Source organism: Mauremys mutica, chromosome 3, assembly GCF_020497125.1.
Source record: "Mauremys mutica isolate MM-2020 ecotype Southern chromosome 3, ASM2049712v1, whole genome shotgun sequence".
Taxonomy (NCBI): Eukaryota; Metazoa; Chordata; order Testudines; family Geoemydidae; genus Mauremys; species Mauremys mutica.
The window spans coordinates 49,490,391-49,501,847 of NC_059074.1; the positions used below are offsets into that span (position 1 = coordinate 49,490,391).

The 11,457-nt window shown below is 45.4% G+C and overlaps 1 protein-coding gene across 1 annotated transcript in view; it reads left to right on the forward strand.

Moving 5' to 3' along the window:
- The window catches only part of PRIM2 (DNA primase subunit 2), a 271,221-nt gene extending 263,480 nt beyond the window's left edge, over positions 1–7,741 (forward strand). Inside the window, exon 14 of the mRNA XM_045008402.1 lies at positions 6,324–7,741. Within this exon, the coding sequence (XP_044864337.1) occupies positions 6,324–6,545 (222 nt within the window). The 3' untranslated portion in view covers positions 6,546–7,741. The remainder of the gene's footprint in view (positions 1–6,323) is intronic.
- The last annotated feature ends 3,716 nt before the right edge of the window (positions 7,742–11,457 follow it).

Sequence of the window (11,457 nt, forward strand, 5' to 3'; positions counted from 1 at the left end):
TCATGTAATCACCAGAATCTGGGATCCGGAGCTTTAAGATAGCCAGCCAATATTGCAAGACTCATGATAAATCATGAGAGTTGGCAACACTAGGCCATTATTTCTTATGAAATCTCCGGTGCATGTATCTAAAATTTATTTGGGATTGTATTCCCTTCCTTGGATAAATAGTTTGTAGTTCCTGTTCCTTTCCTATATCACTTTACAAGATAGGCGTCTGAAGATGTAAACCCACAATAGTTTTCTCACAGCCCCAATTTATATATTATATATATTCCGTCTCCAAATCTGTGTACTCTTTGTTCTAGCCTAAGGGCCATGCTTTTGCAGCTTACTGTTTGAAGAAGACCAGCTTACTATTTATCTCTAATGAGAGTCTTTATATTTTCTTATCATTTCTTCATTTTAATTCTACTATGTTGCAAACAGACTGAAAAAGTATTGCCAAAGGCCCTAAAACAAGGGAAAGTACTATTTAGGCAAGTAAGAGTCAAGTTTTATGCCCCCAGACAAAAGGGGAAGCTGTAGTTGGTCTGAGACATCAGGCACAGGAGAACCGAGCCTATTAAGGGAAGGGTGACAGAGTAGCTGAATAGGATTGGAGCAAAGAGAATTGAGCTGCCTCAGAGTAAGACAATAAGAAGGGGGTTAATAGATCATTAGAGCTCAGCTGCCACTCGGAGGGTATGGGAATAGGTCTATTCAATGTCAGCCGCAAAAGTAATGGATGGATACCAGGCAGAAGTGAACACTTTTAGTCATTAGAGGCAAAGCTGTACAAAAATCAGATATATGCATCCAAAAAACAGTTTTCATAATATTTATTAATATGGCTGACATCTGTAGGGGTCCTACATCCTGCCACCCTTCATCTGTATTCCTATCCATCATCTCGTCCCCTGGCCACTGCCTCCCTCCCCCTCTGCAGCTATATGCCCTCCAGCCCCACACCAAAGCTCTCTGCTCTTAGCTACAACGTCTCCACTGGCTCTCTCCCCATTTCCCCTCTCCTTTCCCTTTCCCCCATCATCTCCCCTTCATGCCTCCTCCCACTTCTGCCTCCTTCTCCCCCTTTGGCTCCTGCAAATACTCCCTTTTCTCATTAGTCATCCTTCTCTGCTCCAATCAGGTTGCTTCCTCATTTTCCTCCACAATGCGTGGAGTACCAACAGTGGAAATACTGAGAGCATAGATGAGACAGTCTTCTAGCTCTCAGTTTCTGTAACCAGGGCCACACTGGCTCCAGCAACCAGGAGAACAAATTTCAGGGAAAGTCCTACTCAGCACCTGTAGCCTAGGGATGGAACATGCCCAGAGAAGAAATAATCTTCAGAGAATTTAGCTGCCAGACTCTAACAAGCCTCCACTGAGCATGCTATCAATTTTTCAGAGGCTTGTAACTTGGCTAAATTTGGGCAGATTTTTGGATACTAGCATTTTTACTTGAATTTGAAATAAATTATTTCATATTCTCATTTATGACTTGCCATTTTAGACTGTTGTTGGCAGTGGCTTTTGATTCATATTTAGGGCCCTATCAAATTCATGGTTACGGACCATGAAATCTGGTCTTCCCTGTGAAATCTGGACTTTTGTATACTTTTACTCCATACTGTAGAGGTCTCACAGAGGAGACCAGTGTTTCTCAAACGAGGGGTCTCAACCCAAAACAGGGTTTGGAGCGGGGATTCGCAAGGTTATTGTAGGGGGGGATTACAGTATTGTCACCTTTACTTCTGCACTGCCTTCAGAGCTGGGTGCTTGGAGAGCGGTGGAGGCTGGCTGGCTGCCCAGCTCTGAAGGCAGCGCCACGGTCAGCAGCAGTGCAAAAGTAAAGGTGACAAACCCATACCATGACATCTTTATTCCTGCGCTGCTGCTGCTGGCAGTGGGGCTGCCTTCGGAAATGGGCTCCCAGCCAACAGCCACAGAAGTTCCTGCAGCCGGGGGAGGTTCCTGAAGGTGAGTCTGCCCTGAGAGTGGCCCCTGCGGGGAAGAGGAAGTCCTGTCCCTCACCAGTCCAGCCAGGACCAGCAGCTGGAGGCCAGCATACAGTAGGAGCCTTCAGCCAGGGCGCCCCCAGCCCTGCCCTTCCCTGACTCCAGGGTCAGCACCCCAGTTATATTGGGAGTTAAAGGGGCTTTGGACTGGCTGCGGGGTTAACCATGGAACTCCTCCCCAACCATGGCGCCTTGGGCAGTTGCCCATGTTGTTCACCGGTAAGCCCAACCCAGCCCCCCACAAAAGTGAGGACCACCCATATCATGCCACCTTCACTTCTGTGCTGCTTCTGGCAGCAGTGCTGCCTTCATAGCTGGGTGCCCTGCCAGCAGCTGCTGCTGTGCAGCCACCCAGCTCTGAAGGCAGCGTCGCCGGCAGCAACTGTGCAGAAGTAAGGGTGGCAATACCGCGACCCCCCCTACAATAGCTTTGTGACCCCCCCCCACACCCCATGACGCTCTTTTGGGTTGGGACCCCCATGGTTACAGTACCGTGACCTTTCAGATTTAAGTATCTGAGGCCATGAAATTTATGATTTTTTAAATCCTATGATTGTGAAATTGTCCAAAATTCACAGTGAGTTTGGTAGGGCCCTATTTATATTAAAGGAAGTCCAAATGAGTCAGTCATACAAAATATACAAGACTGAAATTGAGAAACCGTGGCAAAGTAGACCCAAATAGAAAAAGCAGAATGCAAATAAATGCCTTTACACAGTCACAGTAGAAATAATATTTAATTCAAATATTGGGAGAAGCATATTTTCTTACCGAAGAAATTAGAGGTCTGAGCTGCATGTGGTCAAGTAGTAATAATTTTAAAGAAAAACCACACTGATATCAACTATTAATTATTGGTAGATTATAGGCAGCCTGTCCTAGTGACAGTGGTATAAAAATGATGCTTTGAAATCAGATTGCATTCCAAAATTCAAGAGCAGTTTAAATAAAGATATTTTAAGGCCCCAATTTTAGCATGTAGATAAATAATAAAGTGGATAACACGTCTTTAACAATAATTAAAGTAAATTAATTAATGCCTAACATAATGTGCACAAGTGATACTTTTTCAGCAGTTGGTACTACAGCACTTTATTTCTAAATTAGTGTGTCTTTTTTGAAAAACGTTATTCCTGAGTACCTGTAAATATTTACTATTCTTGCCTGATTTTTTAAATACAATTTTTGTGAGTATAACTGTTTAGTGAACTTTCTAATGCAGAATATTTTAGATTTGTGTAGTTAGAGTACAGGATGTTAAAAATGTAAGCAAAAATATATTTTATTATAATTATAGAGGTAACTGTCATCTTTGTTATAATTTGCCAGATATTGATGTTTTAATATTACTATTTCTAATTTTATTTAACCACCTCAGTTCCCTACTTTATTTGGAAAATGAATGTCAGTATCCTCTTGCTTATTTAAAGCTGGGAGGGTGGAAAATGTACGTTTGCTTTTCATTGTCCTTTGTGATCAAATCTCATTTAAGTGAAAGTTTTTGAAAATGAACCACAGCTAATTGATACCATTTGCTGTAGCACTATGATTCTTCCATATGGCTTTTTTTGTAATACCAGCTGCCTTGTTATTAGCTGACATTGGAAACTGCTTGATTAAAACCTAAAGATCCCAGAGGTGCAACACTGTTGCCTCACTTCCTTTCAAAACCACATTTGCTACAGTAGAAATATGAGACCAATGTTTGCGTGAAGGTCAATGTGAGGAAAATATGTTGAATTCAAGGAAATGTTTGATATAATCTATTAGATGAAATAAACAGATTTGTTTAAAGTAAAATGCCCTTCAGTCTGGATCAATATAGATTATAAACTCAACTTTTCTTTACAGTACATCATGTACAGTTTTATTTTTCCTTCTATGCTGAATTAATTGCATCTGTAAATGAAACTGATAAACTTGCTGAAGAAATTCAATTTCAGTCTATTACTGGTTGGTTAACTTCTGAAGACACAATGAACCTTTAAGGAAGAATTATTGATACAATTTTTAAAAGTTTCAAATGACTAGGTTACTGACAAAATAAATATTTTTCTTAAAGTAACCCAAGCAGTCTTACTAAACACACAAAGCAAGGAAATATAAATATGTGCTTCTGTTTTTTTATTAGTGGATCAAACAAGCCATTAATTTCTCAGATTAATTTTTGTGCCATCAGAGTAGTATATTATGCAGAAAAATCCTTGTGGAAATTTATTTTTTGGGAAATAGACTGAGAAGAAGCAGTAAAAAAGTAATAGATCGTAAGTGCAGAATTTCCTTAAAGCAGAGTTGTCCAAACTGCGGCTGATGAAGTTCTAGAAAGACTCAGCAATACCCTTCAACTTTAAAATGGGGGAGAAGTTTGTAGAGATAATCCTTAAGATTTACAAAGCTGACTACAAGTTTCAGTTGAATTCAATGGGTGTTGTATGAGTAAATCATGAAGTTATCTTTGAAAATCTCAGTCTACGCATCTCATCTTGTAGCTTCATTTTGATACAAGCAGATACTTCATAGATTGTTCTAATTCTTTATAAAAGGAGAAAAAGGAGTTACTATCCAGAAAAACAAACTGAGATTCTAAGGATAAAATAGGAAGGCTAGTAAAGAGATTTGGGTTGAGTGGCCTTCAATATGATGAGAGACACAGCTCCATAGTTCTCTCTTCAGACCCTTCTGGTATAGGCTGGCTACAATTCACCCACATAATAATACAGAGATGAAATTTAACGAATGGGGAAAATAGCTGGAAGAAATATCAGAGATTAATCAGACCTCCAAATTAGGGGAGAGGTGGGTATGTCCCCTACTTTTTTTCTAAGATTTTCAACCTGACAGTCATATTGGAATCCCAGCTGCTCCTACATACTGAGGCTGTAGCACTTGCTAAGACTGCTTTTCATCGAATATTTGGCAAGGAGGTTGTTACCTTTTCTTTCTTATGTAGGACCTCACTTCAGTTATCCCTTCTTTTGTCACATTGTGGCTAGATTATTATAATACAATCTAATTAAAAACCTTTCAAAACTTGGAACTAGTACAGAATGTGACTGCACTTATTCAGCAATGTTTCATGCAAAGAGCACATTACATCTGTGTTACATGTTTGCATTGGCTTTGGCGTTCACTTGTAGATGAGCTCTAAAGTGTTGATTTTGACCTATAAAGTCCTAAATAATTTTTTCTCATATGATATTGTGGCATTTGCCTCAACATCCTCTTCCTAGTACAAAAAGGGAGGATATTGGCAGCCAAGAATTCCCAGTTGGTGGCTCTTAGCTTTAGAATTTGGCCTCCTACCTTGGTTAACCAGATCCCAAAGTTGATGACCTTTTTAACTGTTCTCCCTGGTTTTCTTGTGGCTTGTGGGAAGATGATGGTGGGGTGAAGGGTGAATGGTGGGGAAAACTTGACTAAATGCTCCTTTTAAAAGACTATCTAGATTTTTGGTAGATGTTTCAAGCTTGTAAGCACCTGAAGAGAGGGATAGGGGTTATAAGTGAGGTTGTGAAATGGGTACAGCTGAGTAACTTGCTTTTAAGACATGAAAGGCCCATAGAGGAAAATTATTTTTAATGTTTTGGTATGTTTGATAACTGTTTAACTTTTTCTCAGATTGTGTAACTGACTAGAGAATTAACTAATAGGAGCATAATAGAGCAAAGACAAGATTGGGCCATTGGCCTTCTTCCTAAGCCTGCTGCCTTGTTGAATATATAAATCACGTCGGTGGTCAACATCAATAAGGGCTGCTGTGAGAGTATGGACAGAGGTGGATCTACAGTTTTACCCATGGCCTCACATTTGTATTGACAGCCAATCCTGATTTGTTCCATGAAACTTTGTCCTTACTACTGTTCCCCTCTGCCCCATTTACTCTAGCCTAGTCTGTAGCCCACTCACCCAAAATTTGAAAAAAACTGGATGTAAAGAGTAGGATGGGTTCACCAGGTGAAGTTGTAACAACCTGTGTGGTTTCCACACTTCTGTTACTTTACATGTTTTATTTACATTTATTTGTAGTTCCTGCAACATTACAAGAAAGACGATGTAAAAATAATATATTTAATAATAATATTAAAACAATCATGTTTTATTCCTAAAATATAGGAGAAGGAGGTTTGTGTTGCAATTAGATCCTTGGCATGATCGTATTGAATCAGACAAGTATCAGCAAAGTGATTTCCCCACACCCCCATTTTCTTAAACAAAAGATAAAACTAGTTAAATGACTAATGCTACTGAATGAGTTCATCTAATCTAAAATTCATCTTTTGAAATACCGTGTAATAATTCCTTTTCCTTTCCTTCTCTCTACAGGTTGATGATATTGGGTTTTCTTTGAATCATCCCAATCAATATTTCGCAGAGAGTCAGAAGCTACTAAGCGGTGGTAGAGAAGTGAAGAAAGAACCAAGTGAACCTGAAAGCTCCCAGCAAAAACTGAGTAGTCAGAAAAGTTCATGTTCCATTCCCATTTCTTCAAACACAGAAGCAGATATAGAACTGGAGGGACTGGATGCATATTTCACTGAAGACTGAGAAGCTTTGTTGTTTATTTTTCTCGCCTTCGTTACTTCCCTATAATTTTAGCAACATTTTCCCTCATGGTAAGAGAGTAAGCACCTGGCTATCTGGAGAGCTTGGGTCAGTAAGGCTCCAAGTTGGCTGATGAAAGGAAAGAAGAGATGCATAAATTTTAATTATATCCGGTACTTTTCCTTGTAGCTAGGGCACATCGGTTCCATTGTGCAGTCAATTTCTAACTGCTTGGGGCATGGGAACTGAAAATTAGTTCCTAAATTTGAATGATACTGCAGTTTCTGTGAGTTGTTTCTGTGCTCATAAGCATTTTGTGTGTAACCCATCTTTCCTTATACTCCACATTTTTAAATAGCTTTCTCTTCACTGTTTTTCTTAATAAACATGTTGAAATGTAAAAATTTGTGATCTTTTCTTGTTCAATTATACTTCTAGAGTGATTCAAGCTGCCTAAATCATATTTACAGATATATCCTTTTTAAGAAATATTATTTTTTGGGACATGGGGAATACCTCCAATTAGTAGTATTTATTTACAGTCTATGATTTGGTGGTTAAGGACTCAGATCATTAGAAAAACTCTGATCTTTCTATTTAAAATATGCATATGACCTTCATTACCATCTGAGCAACTTACAATCTTTTAGAGTTGTATTCTCACAGCTGTACTTTGACAAACTGGGAGTACAATTATCCCAGTTTCGTAGATATGGAACTGTGGCACAAAGAGACTAAGAACGAGATTTTTAAAGGTATTTGGGTACTGTTTCAGTAAGCGGTGCAAAGCCTAAGTGATTTAGGTGATTAAATATCATTTTCAAAAGTTGCATAGGCACTTAAAAGCCTCACTCTCATTAACTTTCAATCAGATTTAGCCCTCTAAATGCCTATGTAATTTCTGAAAACCAGACTTAGCTGTGCGAGTCACTTGGCCTTGCAACACTGAGGGCTGGTCTACATTAATGTTGTAAGTTGATCGAAGTTACGCTAGTTCAGTTATGTAAATTACGTAACCAAAGTAGACATAACTTAGGTCAACTTACAGCAATGTCTACACCATACTGTGTCTATAGGAGACACTCTCCCGTTGACATAGCTTCTGCCTTTCAAGGAGGTGGAGTACAGATATCAACGGGAGAGCGCTCTTCCATCATCTTAGCGCGTCTTCACCAGACCCACTAAATCAACACTGCTGCATCATTCACAGCAATTCCAATTTAGGCAGTAGTGTAGACATGGCCTGAGTGGAGCAACACATAAAATAGGTCTGATACTAATAGGTATCTATCGCAAAAATAGGTCTGATACTAATAATTAGATAAATAAGATAGAACTGAAGATTTTGTATTTCAGTAGTACCAGGAGACCCTGTTGGTTTAGGCCAGGGGTCGGCAACCTTTCAGAAGTGGTGTGCCGAATCTTCATTTATTCACTTTAATTTAAGGTTTCGCATGCTGGTAATAAATTTTAATGTTTTTTAGAAGGTCTCTCTCTATAAGTCTATATATTATATAACTAAACTAGTGTTGTATTGTAAAATAAACAAGGTTTTCAAACTGTTTAAGAAGCTTCATTTAAAATTAAATTAAAATGTTGATCTTATGCCGCCGGCCAGCTAAGCCCACTGCTGGTCTAGGGTTCTGTTCACATAGGCCGGCAGCGGGCTGAGCGGGGCCTGCGGCCGGGACCCTGGCTGGCAAGGGTCTGGCAGCCAGAACCCCAGACTGGCAGCGGGCTGTGTGGGGCCGGGAGCCGGGACCCCAGACTGGCAGTGGGCTGAGCGGTTCAGCCCACTGCCGCTCAGGGGTTCCATCTGCCGGCTCCTGCCAGCCAGGATCCCAGCTGCCGGACCCTCTCAGCCTGCTGCCGGTCTGGGGTCCTGGCCCTGCCCACATACAGTGGGTACCTATCTTCTCCCTGGTTCTGGCCCATTCTCTTCCTCTTTCTGCACTGAGCTGAGGGTGGGAGTGCACTGAGCACAGGGCTGGGGGTGAAGGGTCTGGCCAGCTAGAATGAGGGTGGGGGATCAGGGGTGGGGCAGGAGGTTTGGATGTGGGGCACTTACCTGGGCAGCTCCCATTTGGTGCGAGGGGTGCAGGTGGGAATGTGGGGTGTGCGTGTGTGCAGGAGCTCCTGTTTGGTGCTCAGGGTAGGGGTGGGGATGTGGGGGGTGCATGGGGTGTGGGGGGGCTGGGTATGTGCGGGGGTGCAAGAGTCAGGGCAGAGGGCTGGGGGCATGTGAGGGGTGCAGGTGTCAGGGCGGGGGGGGGGCTGGGTATGTGTGGGGGTGCCAGAGTCAGGGCTGGGGTCGTGGCGGGGGTGAAGGAGTCAAGCAGAGGGCTGGGTGTGTATGGGGGGGGGTACAGGGCTCAGGGCAGAGGGATGGGGGTGTGTGTGAGGGAAGGCCAGGGCAGGGGCCACCCACCCTCTTCCCTAAGGCCCTGCCCCTGCTGCTTGTCTGCAGACCCCGGGATTCCCATGCACCATCCAATCCCCACTTCTCCCTGATTGCTCCCTCCAGAGACCCCCCCACCCCTAACCACCCCGTCCGGGATCCAACCCCCTATCCAACTCACCCTGCTCCCTGTCCCCTGACTGCCCCCCCTTATCCAACCCTCCCGGCCCCAGTACCCTTACCATAAGGCTCCTAGCAGCATGTTCTGCTCCGCGCAGAGCCAGACACCCCGCCCCATGGGAACGGCAGCCCTGCCCCTCAGAGTGCTGCGCACGCGGCGGCATGGCTCCAGGGGAGGGGGGAACGTGTCTGTCTCCCCGCGGAGCCAAACACTGCCCCGCGGGAGCGCGCAGCCCCGGCCCCCAGAGTGCTGCACATGCGGTGACAGGGCTCCAGGGGAAGGCAGGGGAGGGGCCAGCAGTTCCCACGCCAGGAGAGTGGGACCATTTGCCCACCCCTGCATTAGAGTGTGCCTGGGCACACCCCCTGCACACTCCTATGCTTCTGCCCCGTACCCCTGCCTCTGAGGGGGGTGGAGGGTGGAGAAGAGCAGGCTGGGCAGGATTTTTAATGGCACGCTGCTGCCTGCCGGGAATCTGGTAGACAGCAGCATGCCATTAAAAATCGGCTCGTGTGCCATCTTTGGCACGCGTGCCATAGGTTGCCGACCCCTGGTTTAGACACTGTACGTACACCTAGTAAGAGAGACTCTCTGTGCTGAAGAGCTTACAGTCTATATATAGACAAGACAGACAAAGTGGGCCTGCTGAGGAAGTTGTAGTGTCGCCATTTTATAGATGGACACAGAGAGATTAAGTGGCTCGCAGGAAGTGTGTGAAAGAGCTGGGGATTGAACCCAGGTCTCTTTTGTGCCAGTCAAGGTGTAGAAATGATGTTGATGTGTTTATCATGATGATTTGTGACTGAGTAAATACACTTCTGTTATATAGTACCAATGGTAATTGAGGAGTTGCACACTTCACACATGTGCTGAACATTTACTGTGAAATCTTTCATGTTAAGAAGGACCTTCTTTGTTCTCTTAGTTTGTTCTCTCTCATTAGTTGCACACATACAAAATGGAAATGACTGCCTAGGAAGCAGTACTGCAGAAAGGGATCTGGGGGTCTGTAACGGGTCGGACTCACCCCTGCGGCGCCTCCTGCTGGTGACTCTGGGAATTAGCTCTGTTTCCAGCGCTGGAGCGCCCTCTGCAGGCCGGTGATCCACCTGTCTTCAGGCCCCCCGTGTCCCTCCCTGGACCCGGTGCCCTTTTACATGGGGTGCTGCCCCCTAGCAGTAACCCCTTTCTCTCTGGGTCTCCCCTTCTGTCTCAGGGAACCCCCACCCTCTATCCCTACCTTGCCTCAGTATTTGGCTACTGCCAGTCATTGTCTAGCCCCACACTCTGGGGCAGACTGCAGTATCAGCCTACTCATCACAGGCAAGGAGGGTTTGGACCTGCTGCCTTAGCCTACCCCTGGGCTGCCCTCTGCAACCCCCAGTACCTGTTGGCCTGTGCTAGGCTGCAGCCTGGAGCTTTCCAGGCCAGAGCTCCCCAGCTCCTTAGCCTGTCCCCAGCCCTGCTTCCCTCAGGTACTCGGTCTAGCTCCCTGCAGCCAGGCCCATCTCTCTCTATAGCCAGAGAGACTGTCTGGGCTTCTGGCTTCCCTGGCCTTCTTATAAGGCCTGTGGCTCAGTTTGGGGCGTGGCCTCACCTGCAGCCACTTCCCCAATCAGCCCAGGCTAAAGGCTGTCTTCGCAAGCCCTGCCAGGCCACTTTTAAACCCCTTCAGGGAAGGAGCAGGGTCCACCCTGCTACAGGGAGCGCTCTGCCTGCTTGGGCTGCCCTGCTGGCTGGAGTGTCCCCCCTTCTCTGGCTGCCTTGCTGGCTGGAGCTCCTTCACCCTTCCTGGGCTGCTGCTGCTGGCTGGAGTGCTTCTTCCCAGACTGCTGCTCCTGCTACAACTGCTGCTGAGTGGGTGAGTGAGGGGTGGGGGGGGCCTTGCTGGCCAGCCCCCACTCCCCCACCTCTGGAGGGAGAAGCCAGGACCCCACCACCACCACTACAGCTACCACCTGTGGGGGGTCCTTCCTGCCTGGCCACCAGGGCTGCTGGAGGAGGAAAGGCTGCTGCTGCTGGAGCTGTGTTTGTCCCAGGGAGCTGCTGGAGCCTGGAGGAGGATTGAGAAGACCACCGGCTGCTGGGAAGTGCACAGGAATCTGAAGACCACTGTGGAGGGGGCCTTAAAAACTGAGTAACTCTTTGACTGTGCTCTAGTGGTGGGGGTTTAGACTGTGTTTGTGGGGACACAGGGGGTGAGGCGTTGAGCCTGCCCCCTGGTCCATCTGTGTCCCCCCCAACCCCCACCACCACCGCTGCCCCCTCCACCACCCCTGCTGGCCCCTTACCATCTGCCTCAGTTCCTGCCTCTGGGACTCAGCTGCTTGCCTGGC